The sequence below is a fragment of the Aplidium turbinatum genome, chromosome 1, assembly GCF_918807975.1.
Source record: "Aplidium turbinatum chromosome 1, kaAplTurb1.1, whole genome shotgun sequence".
NCBI classification, from domain to species: Eukaryota; Metazoa; Chordata; class Ascidiacea; order Aplousobranchia; family Polyclinidae; genus Aplidium; species Aplidium turbinatum.
The window spans coordinates 33,935,192-33,949,450 of NC_137472.1; the positions used below are offsets into that span (position 1 = coordinate 33,935,192).

A 14,259-nucleotide genomic window follows, 5' to 3' on the forward strand; every position below is an offset into this window, starting at 1 on the left:
CACATGGAACGCTTGGACTGAAGGCCCTGGATGACGAGACTGTCGAGTGGCTGATGACATCATGCCCAAACATATAGTCCAGAAGAACAGCTCATACGACGAAGAAGAACGCAATAAGTATAAACGTTCAATTGAAGACAATGACGTATGATCGTAGCCTATTGTAAAACAAAACTTGAATAAATCTTTTGCCGCCAATGCCAACACTTTGAAAGTTTCAATATCACTGTCCGAATCAGAATCGTAATCAATTGGGTCTGAAAGTGATTGTCTGTCATTTGTATAGACGTCGATACGACCACGCTTTGGCATTTGAAAAATTAAATCATAAGTAGGGCGATTTTTTTGTAAGCTGAAAAACTCAAAAAGGTGACTTTAATTTGTGAAAAAAGTAACTTTATTCAACGAAAACAAGAAAGCGAAAGAGCAATTCAACATAAAAAAGCATCTAAATTAGTTTCAATTTGTATTCAGCGAGCTAGCAGCATTAGACTAAAACAGGTCGTTTTTATCTACATTTGTGATCTTAACAATATTCTGACGCAACCACTTACCTTTATTATTGTTGCGAAATAAAATTGCAGCTCCCCAATAAGAGAGAGCTATCGCACCGAGTCTACACTTTGTTATCCAAATGTTTTTTCTCTCATCCCAATCGCTTTCTCATTGCGAAGAAATTAATTCTCTAGATTTACCATTTAATCATTCAACATTTTACAACAACGCTCTGGTCGATGCTGGGTTCGGAAAAAAATTGCCTGCATCGAAAGGAGGTTCACAATAATATTGCTCCCATTTATATCAAATCAGGAGAACTTCGGCTGCATAGTCGAGTGGTGAGAGCCTTGGAACGGCAATCGAAAGGGCGCCAGTTAGACACCGCTCAAAAGCATGCGGCTGTGTCTTTGGCAGGACACTTAAAGGCATGCCTGAAGGTGGACACGAAGATTGGCTTCCTTGCCTTCCCGTCCACTTAATCTAAATCTTCGACCACCGGGTGTAAGCCTGGATACGACAAACAAACAACAGGACGACTTTATAGCTGTCGGAAGGAACAATTTGTTATCGTTTCGGTTTACATTTTCTCTGCGTGTGCAACCTGTTTTTGTTCGAGGTGGATCCATTTTTTAAGTAAAGAATTTGTGTGAAATCCATTTTGTTTTGGGAAGATTGTCATTATCGGTAAGCCTGCAACTGTTGCTTTACTTCCCCATGGCAAAGTATGATTCCACTGATTCCACTGAACCGCCATGTTGACATGAACATTATTGCTTTCATCCCATGGATAATACATGACTTCAATTTCTTTTCCGTTTTGGTCGACGACAGGTTTGATATTTTCATCTTGATTTTCAAGTTTTCGTCTAAGGATACCTACAAAAGAATGCATTGTTTAAAATCAGAAATGCGTCTAAATTGAGTATCAAAACTTACATGTGATAATTCGATATCTGAGTCGCAGAATATACGCTACCATAAGCTTTAGTTGTCTACCTGCATTCAAAACACTACTAAAAAATAGAACAGATCAAGGAACTGCTTTAGGCTACAATTTGTAATTTCTTATCACGAATAACTTTACCCGGGCATACCAGGACTTCTGCAGTGCTATAATATCTGCGCAAAAGCCACAATGCCTCGTGGCCGTCGAGCCAGCTACATACAATGCTGGGACTCTGAGTGCGAGACTCTCTATTGCTCCTACCTAACCGCCACACGTGGTACTGCTTCTAACACCGCTGCCACCAGATTACTTGAGCGGCTGAGCGCCTGGATACAGAGAAGCTTGAGCGATGGAACGAAGCCATTCAACTATCGACTTCTCATATTCAAGCCACAAAGCAGGAAGCATCATCAACAACCTCACTGGGCACTCAGAAAATTCTCTTCCGCCAATGCCCCGTTTAGAACTGTAAATGCCATCGCTTGCCAGCTAGTGCAGAACGGGATCTACAAGATAAAAGACCACAAGGCATCCCGCCTTGCCGCAAAGGAAGGGTCTGCCTAGTGAAACCTCACAAGTCTCCAGGGCCGGATAAGATCTGCCCTGAGCTCGCACTTTATGCCGGCCATGAACTCAAGTCCTACCTACGTAGATTCCTTTCTTCTTGCTAGATCCACCTCACAAGTCCAAACATTTGGAGAATATTTTTAGTAGTTGCAATCCCTCAGCTTTGTAAGTCACCAGAAGAGCCACGGAGATCGTTTAATTCGAATATTGAATCACCCTGTGGGGCGCCATTTTTCTGGCATCTACTTCGCCGTTAGTCGCCAGTGGTGAGGCTGAAGCTTCGATTTCTGACAAGTTCTGTGATCATATGGACCATTTGTCGGTCTGGAATCAGGCGAAGCAGCTTGCAAGTAAGGCCGCGGTGCCACACGGTGTCGCAGGCAGCTGTAGGATCTAAAAAAACAGCACCGGCCTTCTTTTTTGCCTCAAAGCAATCCTCGATATTTTCGGTCAAGAGTGTGACCTGATCTACGGGGGAAGTATCGCGACAGAACCCAGCTTGCTCCTTTGAGAGGAGTGGGTCGATGATTCGATTGATCAGCCTTTCGAGGATTTTGAAAGGAACATAAAGGAATCAAACGATCTACGTGAAACACCACGGGTTGACATTAGACAGATTGCTCACATATCGCCACCATTTGATATCACTGCGCAAGAAACTTTCATCGCGCGCTGTGCCGCGCTCGAAACAGTTGTACGTACATCACGGTTTATCACGAAGCTAAAGAGAAACCCCTCAGAAAATAGACAAACGAAGACCTCGCAAGAGAAATGGCCAAAAAGTGGTTGGCGTCAGTTATGAATGCTTCCCAACTGTTATCGAAACTTGTCAGTCGCAATACCGATGCTAATGGACTGGTGCATTCTGTTAAAACATTTTTCGGTATAAGCGATAGGCAGCAGAAGCATCCGGCAACCACTGTGAAGTTCTGATTACGTGTGACTTCAAGTTTTAAAAATGTAATGACTGTCACTCACAATGTGTTCTGTAAACTGTTGATGCGCCTACACAGCGTTTTTCTAGAGCATTCGAATTAAAAATATCAGCTAGATTTGACGTTCAGTAGTAGAGGACACAGCTTGTTATACTAACCACACGCAAATCAGTAGCTATTACTGCAGTAAATGATTTTATTTTAACTGACCCTTGAGTTAAAATTAAAATTATGACTTATGCCTGTTTAGAAGTCCCACATAGTCTGTGGTGGATCCATTGCCAATAAATCGGTTAACGAGACGCATAATGCGGTTATAGGGTCAGGCCTCGAAATTCACGGCGGACATGTCCACCGTCACAGCATGTGATGTCTGCGGGAAGTACCATCTAGATCGGTCATATTTGTCCGCCGAAAAATAACACAAGAACTAGTGATACAAATCGTCATTGCACCGCACAAACAATTGAAGAGCCCAGTTCCAAAACCGCTTAGGCGCCACTTTTACCAAAATTGAGTTTAGAGTGTCATTAGGTAGAGTATTACCATAGGTACCTACTATCCATTCCTTTTTTTCCAAAACCTTCTCTTTCTGCTTCAAATTCGACACTAAATATTGCGTTTTCTTCCAAAACCGCTTACGCGCCATCACACTTTGTTTCCAAAACCACTTGTATCCACAATTAACCAATCATATTAAGCCATTGTATCACGTGACATATCGCTGATTGTTAAACCGTTTTCGTCATCGTTTCGTGATAAGCAGCAGTGTTACCATTTGGTAAATTTCACTACCAAATTCGAGATTTGGCAGAATTTTACGTTGTTTGGCAGTAAAATTTTGAGTTGGCAGAATTTTGGAAAACATTTTTGGTGAGTTGACAGTCAGTCTCTGGTCAGTTTGGAAAAATTTGAAATGTGTTTGGTAGTTTGAAGCATCTACTATCTGGCAACACTGATAAGCAGTGTTGTAGGCTTGCAGCCTATTGTTGCAGTTACCAACGGTGCTTAGTAGCCTACTTGAGCTTTATAACTGTGTTTTTTTGCTTTGTTTAAAGTGGATTTGGGTTGTGGTGATGAATTAGTGGTGGTCAGCTTGGAAAAATGGTTTCAAAAATTGGTTTCTTTCATTCTGGCAAATTTTATTCTCCAGTTTATTTCCAAAACCGCTTATATCCACATTTCTAATTTTATAAAAAGGCGATTCTAAGCATTCTAATATTCCTTAGATCTGGACAAACGTCATGGCTCAATTCAGTAGGTAGTTATACATCGTCAGAAATCAAAAGCGCATTACATTTACCAAGCGAAACTGTCATAAACGTTTTTCGTGGTTTTCTCGAAATCACCGAAAGTGGATGTAAGCGGTTTTGGAAACAAGCTCTTCAATTGTTGTGAGAATACAATTTCCCGCGCATTCTAGTGCGCATCTAGAAAATGTGACTACTGTATCCCTTAGCCTCCACTCAAGCAGGAAAACTTTTGATTTTTACGTTGCTTCAACGATTGATGACATTAAATCTTCGCAACAAATATCTGGCTTTGATCTCCGCGTAATATTGACAAGGAAAGGTTGGTTACAAAATTAGAAATACGAGTAGGCTATTACAGCAAGATGCAGCAAAATTTGTTAAGTTTTGATATTGCAATAAAAAAGGCAAAGGGAAAATTCACTTTCGCTCACATGACACGCAAAAATAAACCTAAAAAAAGCCTAGTGATGCTTTGCAGAGCAGAAAATAGTAGCGTTAGTGCAGAAGTTTTCCGACTCTTGCCCAGAGCATTGTGACGCAAGAAGCCACACGACCTCGTTTGGTGAAAGTTAATCAGTTATGCGGCATAGCAGCTACACGGCGCTCTGACTCTTCAAGCGCACGTCGTTGGTCTGATGAAAGCTTTTCATAGTGACTTTGCTGAAATTTTAAAAAGCCTGCTAAACCATAGCTATACTTCTCAAATGGCAAAGAATTATCAAGATAAAGTGATTAAGCATGACGATCGACGCTAAAACTGGTGTGTCCGCCGTGAGACTTAATTCGTCCACCGAGATAGCTGCTCAGACCGGACACGTTTTATCCGTCGTCAACAAAAACGAATTTCGAGGCCTGTAGGCTTCTATATGTATTTTCTTCGTTTTGCTGGCGGTTTGTATACAGCAATCATTTGTTCGTAATCCGCATCACAAAACTTCCAGTACAAGCGGCATAGCAATTGCATTTCTTCCAAGACTTCGAATTGTTGAAGAACTTTTGCTATACCGTCGCCCACATGGTCTCGCCCAAGAGGGTTTTTCCCAGATGGGCTCGCCCAGATGTCGTGTACCAAGCAGGAGCTGACAATGTTTGGAATTAAGAAAAAAATCTCAACCCGTTTTTACTAAATCACTGGTTTCCAAATTTTTGATGCATTACTCCCTTTGCTGATTTTGCAAATTTTTATCCCTTTCCTTATTTTATGAATTTGGCAGCAACATATGATTGAAAGTTGAAACATCGTTTCTACGATTACTTAGACGTGTGTTTAAGTGGAACTACGACCCTAGATGTATTGCTGAATTTTTGAGAAAACCATTATAAACATAAACTACAGTGCAAAAGTTTCCTGAACTGCATGCCACAACACACTTGTATAAGGTGGAAGGATGCTCAAAAGCATAATTTGAGGTGGAGCCGTGAGCAGCTTATGAAAAATGTGGTTATGGTTTTCCAAAATACAGTATAATGCAATAAATTTGTTGTACTTTAATGTTGATTAACTAAATTCGGTTGTGCATTTAGTTAATCTGAACAAAAAGGAAAAACAAGCCAACTGAACTAAACAGCAAAGTTAGTGCAGATGGTCAAAAAGTTTTCAATTTGATTTGAGAAAGGTTTCTGGGCCAAGGTCAAACATTTGCTGATTGTTGAAATCTGAAAAGCGGTTTTGGTCTAATATTTAGAGCAGAAATAGGGCATAGCATTACAATTTCTTCTTCTCTGTGCCATTTCAGTTTTTGAGTTTAAACAAACAGTAGTTTGTTTATTTTGAAATTCAAAACAATAATTGACAAATTTTCAAAATAACGGTTTAACCCTATTTCCTGTGGGGGGGGGGGTCGGAGGGGACTTCGTACTTTTCAAAGCAATATCATTAAAGAACTACGCGATCCACAGCTTTGAAATTCTTGACTTTTCCTAAAAATTATTCAAGTATTTATTCGAATTTAAATGACGTTGCTATTGTCTATAGTTTTAAAGGTATATTACATGATTTTCATAGCATACTCTGATATTTTATCTAGCTACTAGCTAGCCCTTTTGTTTTCAAATTATACGGATTAATAGGATTACTGAGCGCCGCCGTGCGTGGTCTGCGACGCAGATATCTCATGAGTTGGCTTTGTTGTAAAGCATTCAACCGTAATGATTCCGCCTTTTGTTTGCAAACTCGAGTTTTGAGTTGCTTTGATTAATCTTTTAATTACATCTGAGTTGCTTTGAAATTATCAGAGAGCATCCGATAAGCTATGCTGAAAAAAATGTAATTTTACGTTGTTTTCTATGGCCAATATATTTTGTTTCTAACTTATTCTTGATTTCTTGTCCGAAAGCAAGGAGTGCGTTCTTGAGCCGCCAATAAACTTTTGCATGTACCTGTACACTTATATTCACATGAATATTTATGGATGTTGTGAAAATGTTTTATGAAAACGAGAGATTGATGGATACTGAAAAAAACTTGACAAAGACTATCTAAACTGCTTGGCTTTTGTGGAAAAACACGCGCAGCTAAATTATTGTGCTTTGACAAATATTGTGCATATTGTATCAGCACTGAATCTTTACCTAAATGGTAATTTTTGCAGTTGCTTGAGAGATTACAAAATTATTTTTTCTCTACGAAGATTTAAAAGTTTTGATATATCTCAGCAGAAACACTATTAGGACCAACTCAATAAATTCATACTTTACATTCAAATGTTGATCTTCAAAAGCTTATTTTCACAAAACGGTGTAGGCCTATATCTTTTTCTCCATAAATTTGGACGTTTGTGTCATTTGGAGCAAAGTTCTCGTTTTTGTAACGTATTGTAACCCAATCTATCAGTCAGCCGCTTTTGTGACTTTTTGTTTTCGAATACATTTCCGTGACAAATAATTGGCTTTTGTAATAACGCCTTCAACCATAAAGTTGCATTCTCTGACTGCATGTCAAACGCTATACCATACTCAGCAATTTTTCTTACACTTTTTCCGTTGGAAAATTCACGACTTAATTTTTTAACACTAATACATAAAACATCACAATCCACTTTTGAACAGACAGTTGTATGCTTGCGGCTCGTCTTTCTTGCTCTCTGTAGTTTAAAATTAGTTTTTTCGCACCTTGTCTTTCTACCACATCATGTGATCTGTTTAAACACTTTTTGATGCAGTTACCTTTGATTCTCGTGGAGCCTATCGTTGAGTTTGAGCTAGTCAGAAGTACTGTGCAGTTTTTTTTTTTTTGTCTTTTCCTGTTTATAGATTTAGTTAACCATTGTATTTTATTCAGATGTAGTTAAGTTGTATGTATATTATTCCTGAAGAGGACATCTTGTGATGTCGAAAACGTTCGATATTTAATTGTTGCGTAGTTTTGTGTTTTTTGTAAATATAATAATCTTTAATATGTTAAACTTGATCACGTTGCTCGGCTTCGTATGCCTATGGTTCAACAAGACAAACTCTCTACCGAAGCTGTATAACACTAATATCTTGTCAAAGCATTGGCTTTAGTTTTGAAATCCACGTTTACAAAGCAGAAAAGAGGATATTAAACTCCTATTCCATATTTCAATAGGCTATATAAATTTAAAAAATACGGGTAGCCTATTGAGTGCACAACTCTTAATAGTTAATAACTTTCACAGCATTTTGCATATAAGTGATAATATGCAGTGCTTTGTGTTAAATTTGTATACTTTCTGCGACCCCCGAAGTTCGTTACGCGACCCCTCTGGGGGTCGCGACCCCCACTTTGGGAAGCCCTGGGCTATCTGACAAAAAAAAGGGAAATATGTTGAATTGAATTATTTTTTATACGGATCGTTTTCCTTGTCTCATAAAACTAATTAGAAAAAACGAAACAAGAACGATTTTTATCGTTTGGTGTAAAAATATGTATATTGAGGTTCACCTTGGTTTGCATAATGAAAATCACCACAAAGAATTGCTCGAAGTGATTTTCGCAGCTATTTGATCCTGCGCGATGATATCAATTATATTTTTTATGAGATGAAACCTGTTCAAACTATTTTTTTTTTAAACTATGGTTCATTCAAGAATATAATACTAGAAATAATATCAAGAATACATTCAAGAATATAATACTTTGTAAATATAACTTACTTCATTTTTGTGTTTTTACTTTGATTTTTTCACAAGCAAGACTTTACACAAAACAACTTCAGTGTGAGCCTACCTAGGAATGTCGACTCGATAAGTTATTTGCAACGTGAGTTGATTGACCAAAGTAGCCTAAATGGACCAAAAAGCCGCGTGGCTAAAACTTAATTACTTTTTATCAAAATGTTTGCACATTGGGAACAGCAATCACTTTGTTTCAAATCAGCAAATCACTTTTTGACATTGGTTCAACCTCTGCAAACGTCAAAACTAATATACAACAAAATTGGTTTTCTGGATCTTTGGTTCGAAAAAACATCGCTATGATGTATTGTGACGTGGTCTATCAGCCAGCAGTAGTTTATGCGCCTTTTGTTTTTGGGTGTGTGTCAATTACAAAAGATGGCTTTTGCAGTAACGCCATCAACCCCAAACTGCATCTAAAATGCTATTTCAAAATTTGAAAGGAAAGAAATCTTCTAATGCGTAATAAATAACGACACTAAATGCATGCCCAACAAATTAAAAAAAAAATGAAGAAAACGTTATCTTGCAAATCTAGTTAACAACATGAAAAAAAAAACATTTCAATCATTTAGACACAAACGTGCATTTTTAAAATATCAATAACCTTCAATTTTGCCCAAGGAAAATGTCAAAACTTTAGTGATTTTTTGTTTTGGTACGACAATAGCACTCAGCCTGAAAAAGTTTTTTTGCAAGATTTGATATCTTGCTAAATGTATTTATTTTTCGTATCGTTATGCCACGACTTTGAGTTTGTCACGCAGAACAGGAGTTCCATTTGGCAATGTGCAAACGACCTCTTCTATAGCGTACCAACACGATTTGACTAAACGATTATTATCACTACATTTTGTCACAACTGTTTGCAAAATTGTTTCATTCAAAGTGATCATTGTTGGTAAGTATTGAAAGATATCACTTTTGTAATGCATCGTGACATAGTTCATCAGTCAGGAGTTTTAGACGCTCTTTGTTTTTGGAGTGCATGATGGTCAAAAATGGCACAAGCTCCTATCGAAGCAAGTCACTACCTTTGGATAGGTTGTTGTTCAAATATCACGTGACACCATTAGGCTACCTTACTTTTCTGTATTCAGCCGCTACCCAGACAGCAAATCAGACACTTTTTACATCGATTCAACGTCTTTAGACGTTGAAACAATGTTAAAAACAAATAACTAGCTCCCTGAGATGTGCTGTGAAATACAAAGTGTGTTTCTTTATCATGCATAACCAAATTCGACAGTGTAAATGTGAAAAAAAATTGCTTGATTTAGTTCTAATATCAAGTAATGACAGTACGTTTGAAAAAGTGTAGACTATAACGTATGGCTCAAAAAGAACTTGAAATAGTTTTTTTTTTGTGATGATTTTGTCTTATTTTCTGCAAATGTTGAAACAAAGCAAAATTTTTTACAATGCCTCCGGCAAAACAACAAGCAAACGTTAGTCGGACGCCAATTACGATTTCATTGAAGCGTGGGCGACGTCTCCGCGTAAAAGATTAAAATCGTACACAATGGAATTAACCCGTCACACTCAATTATAGGTTAATTAAGAAGCGATTTCTCAAGTCAAATAAAAAAATATGACCAACCATCAAATTATTTGATTTCTCAACTTGTGCTGTTGAACAAATTGCGAAGAGTTTCGATGCTGTGTTGTCAGATAAATTATCTGCATCATGTGAAAATTTGATTGATCAATCTTGCGTAGTTTTTGAGTTACACGAGCTCAAAGTGCTAGTGTCGAACCGACCCCCCGTCCGCAAGTCAACTGGCCAAAAAACGTCACAGGAAAAAGGGTTAAAATACTTGTTTGACCACCTGGGTATATATGTTTGACATTACAAATTTTAACTTATGTTTTCATGATTTTCTTAGTATAGATATCTTTTTTAGATGAGGCTTGGGTCCCAATGGTGACGGGAGGCATGATAGGGTAGAAACAACACAAGTAGAAAGAAAGGCTTATGATGATTTCGATAGCAGTTTGTAAAACTAAATCTCTGTTTATGTCATTACTTTGAATGTCAGTGACATGTAGAAAACGCCTGAAGTAGAAAGAATCAAGTTTAAATAAGACAATTGATGTTGCAAAGCAGTCTAAAAGCAAATCAAATCGGCTCTATATTATACCGTATGATACTAATTAATTTCTTGCTGTTATGAAGATATGTTTGTTCAATTTGAGCGAATAATAGTTCAATAATAATAGACTTCAACCACGCTCGCATTATTCAAAAAACAGCTCACCAGTGATATAAACATCTTCTAAATGAAATGATCTTCTTTCAGTAACTTCTGACATGCAATATAAGTGATGCATCATAGCTTTGGATATAGTCCACATCCCACCACGGCAAAATGTCGGAAAATCACTGCTTGAGTATAATTGAGGGCTGATATACCTAGAAAGGTTATTTTTTAAACAACGCTTTGTTTAATTTGAGAGTCAAGTAAAGCAATTTAACCTCAATAACTTCTATCCACACTAAAGGCCACAGTGTTCGGCCACAATATAGGCTATATGGTTTGCAGGAAAGGTTTGTACCAACATTGTTGCAGGTAGCTACCATTTGCTTTCTGGATTTCGATGTGGCTTCCCGCCTTCGTGGTACATGAAACCGCAAAACATAGAATTGTCACTTCCTGTCTCTTGAAAATAGGTGTTCATTTTCAAAAGATTTATGACGCAATCATCGTCTATGACAGTATAATGGGTTGATGTCACGTGATCTTCCAGCAGCCAACGAAATGATGACAAGACCTAAATATAAACTACCTATGTTGTGTTTCGATGTCATGTTTAATATTCAGCATAACTTAAAAACTCAAACAAAATAACTTCTCTAAAAAGAAAGTAAAGCACTCAGCTGCTTACCAGTGGTGGTAGGTAGGCTATATTTACATTCTACCATTATACATTCTTGAGGATAGTCAGTGATGTGCGCGCATACAAAAAATATTGACGCCGTCAGCGTAAACGCAAACGTTCGAAAAAACATACGCCGTATGCGTCAACGCAACTTGTAAAAAAAGTTGGCGGCGTCAACGTCAGTGCATACACTAGCGTCAACTAATTTTGTTTGCTAGGTGCCAAACATTCACACGGCATAAACCACTCGAAGCAAACAAGTTTTATTTTGAATTTCAACGAAGAAACACAAGCATCTGAAAGTGTTCATCTGACATTTTGCTGTGTTTTGGTTCCAATATGTCTTTGCCCATTGAAAACATTCTTTCAACTGCAGCGCTGGAAGGTATTGGCGTGTTGTAGAAAAAAAAATACATTAAAAAGTATGCGTTGACGCTATGCGCTAAAAAACCGCGAAAACTTTACGGCGTAGCCTCAAGCACAAACTATCCAAAAAAATGTGGCCGCAAGCGTTAGCGTAAACAAAAAGTTTACGCCGCAAGTCGGCGGCGTAGAATTTGCTGCGTATACGTACATCACTGAGGATACTATGCAAACATAAAACAATTAGACGTGTCATGCTTTGAATCTGGTACGTGGTAAAACAATTACGAAACAACATCTGAGATAAATAGTAGCGTTATATATTCACTGTGTCATCAAGAAAGCATTTCAGTATCTTTTCATGAGACAAAATGCTTCAATAACTAGCACTATCCTTATAAAAACAGCTTTTGAATATAAAGAGCATTCATTGCGACAAAGGTTTCAATTTCGAGCTATTGTTTTGCAAAAACGCAACTGCTTTTGGATTTTCAATCCAAAACTTCAATATAAAAGAAAAAAGAAAAATCATCATTACTGCTGCAAAGAGACTCACAACAATACTTGTATTTGCCTAATGGAAAAAGTTAAGGGACTGATATTTGCTTAAGGAATTAGGTTATGGGAAAAGCGAAGCAAAACGGACATGTGAGGCAAAACAAACGTGCAAAGCAAAATAGACATTAGCTATTTTAAAAAACTACAAACGAAAATAAAATATTTGTTTATCCTGTAAAACTACTTGAATTTATACATCACAAAAAAAAATTGGAAACCCATGTGCCACACTTGGCACCAAGAGGTTGAAATGGTTTTCTCGACTCTTTGTTATAAAAAATGCTCTACTTAAATGTGATAATAGTGTTTTTTTTTTTAATTTTAGCTTTCTTTTAGTTTGGAACATTGATAGACAGTGGACCACTATTCACTATTCTTCAAAAAATTAGCTTTCTGCATATTTCATTTTTGCTTATAATTAAAGATTTTGTTAGCTAGTTTCTTTGGAACAAAGCAGACAATGTATGATTGGAGTAAAACGAGCATATCGATAACACTTGCAACACAGCCTAAAGGAAACGACATGTTTTAACACTTTGATCCTCAAAGGGAGGCCAGATCTGGCCCCCCCCTCACATTTCTTTTAATTACTTGAAGCACAGTAATGTTATGCACTTGGTTTTTCTTGACTTTTCCCAAAATTGCAAGGCGGATCTGATGATGTAAAGTTTGATAGCAAAAGTTGTGTAGTTTGTTTGTAAATTCAAGATTTTGGTGAATTTTTGCTGTTTTTGGCCAACGTTTGGCAAAGCATGAAATCGATTACTTTCCGCTTACAAGGGATAAGCTCATAATTGCTCCGTGAATCAACATGCGCGAGGAGAGAGACTATCGCGGAGTTTTCCATTGTTTTGTTTGACCTAAATTTGTCCCGAGCGGATGGCTAGAGCAATCCAGTTAGAAAATCACTTCTTTTTTATATTGATTCAACGTCTCAAGACGTGAAACCAAAATAAAACAGAAAAGATTTTCCTATTGAGTGGACAATAGAACATGTTATTCCTTTTTCATAGCATTGCATTGAAAAATCGCACAATGCCCAAACATTTCTTGTGCTATAATATACCAGCCAGTGAGACTGCAGTTGTTCATGAAAAAGAATACGTTCTATCTTGTCTTTTTAGCGACTCGGGAAATAGTTACCCACCACCAAATGCTCACATACAATTTATTGAAAACAGTAGAAGTTCGATCCAACAAATATCCATTGCCGTATACAATACGTCACTGTACGAAAGACATATAAAACCAATACAAATCAAAATTCTATGGAATGAGCAAAAATTGCCGTAAATGTGCTTGATTAGATTTGAAGGCTTGATGTAGCTATAAAAATTACCAGAAACGTGTTCTTTATTCAAGTATTGGTAGATCTATTACGCAGATTGTTGCCATTGATAAAGTTTTTTGTGCTGTCGTTACAGAGAGCCTTGTATCATAATCATATCATTTTATTCGAAATTGCATGCTCATATCAGCAGTGTTGGAAAACTTGTGTTCATGTTTGCGTAAAAAAAGCATTTAGAACATGAGAAAATCCATCATGAAACTTCAATTAGTGTAGCCTAATTAGCGGTATATAGTAAGGGTTTTCAGAAATTCAAGGTTGATGATTTGGACCGTGTTTTTTTAGGTGGTGGACAGATACTAAACTCGATGATCATTTACTTTTTGTCATTGTGACATCACATTTTTACCACTGGATACAGCTATGAATGGATTTTGATATAAAATTATATAAGTTATTTTTGATCAACCTTTGTTTTATGTTTATTTTTTATAGTTTTATGATTTCATGGCATTGATTTTCCTACAGAATTCAATTATTAAAAAATATATATTGCCTAAATGATGTATACACAATGGGATAGCTTTTTTTACTCCACATGTCAGATTGCCAGTAGGCTATTGCCATAAACATTCAACTACGTTTTATTTGTGCAGGATCTATGTTTGAATAATAGAAAACTCGCTCTTTTCGTTTCCATAATCTTGAAATTTTTGTTGATTTGCTAAATCGCGTTAGAGGTTTCAAATTATTACGTGACTTACTGCACAAGTTTCGTTTTCTACATAGCTAATATTATGGACAACGGATCGACAACTCGACAACAAAGTAGGC

General features: G+C 37.1%; 1 protein-coding gene across 3 annotated transcripts in view; it reads right to left on the reverse strand.

Moving 5' to 3' along the window:
- Positions 1–14,259, reverse strand: part of LOC145775758 (lactosylceramide 1,3-N-acetyl-beta-D-glucosaminyltransferase B-like) — a 35,992-nt gene that overhangs the window by 5,611 nt on the left and 16,122 nt on the right. For 2 of the 3 annotated variants that reach the window (XM_082587135.1, XM_082587124.1), the window contains exons 3-5: positions 10,915–11,108; positions 10,595–10,749; positions 386–1,374 (exon numbers count right to left, since the gene is read on the reverse strand). In XM_082587135.1, coding sequence (XP_082443261.1) covers positions 1,076–1,374; positions 10,595–10,749; positions 10,915–11,108 — 648 coding nt within the window. In that variant the 3' untranslated portion in view covers positions 386–1,075. Of the gene's footprint in view, positions 1–385; positions 1,375–10,594; positions 10,750–10,914; positions 11,109–14,259 lie in introns of those variants that run through there. The other variant, XR_014290175.1, reaches the window with a different exon arrangement.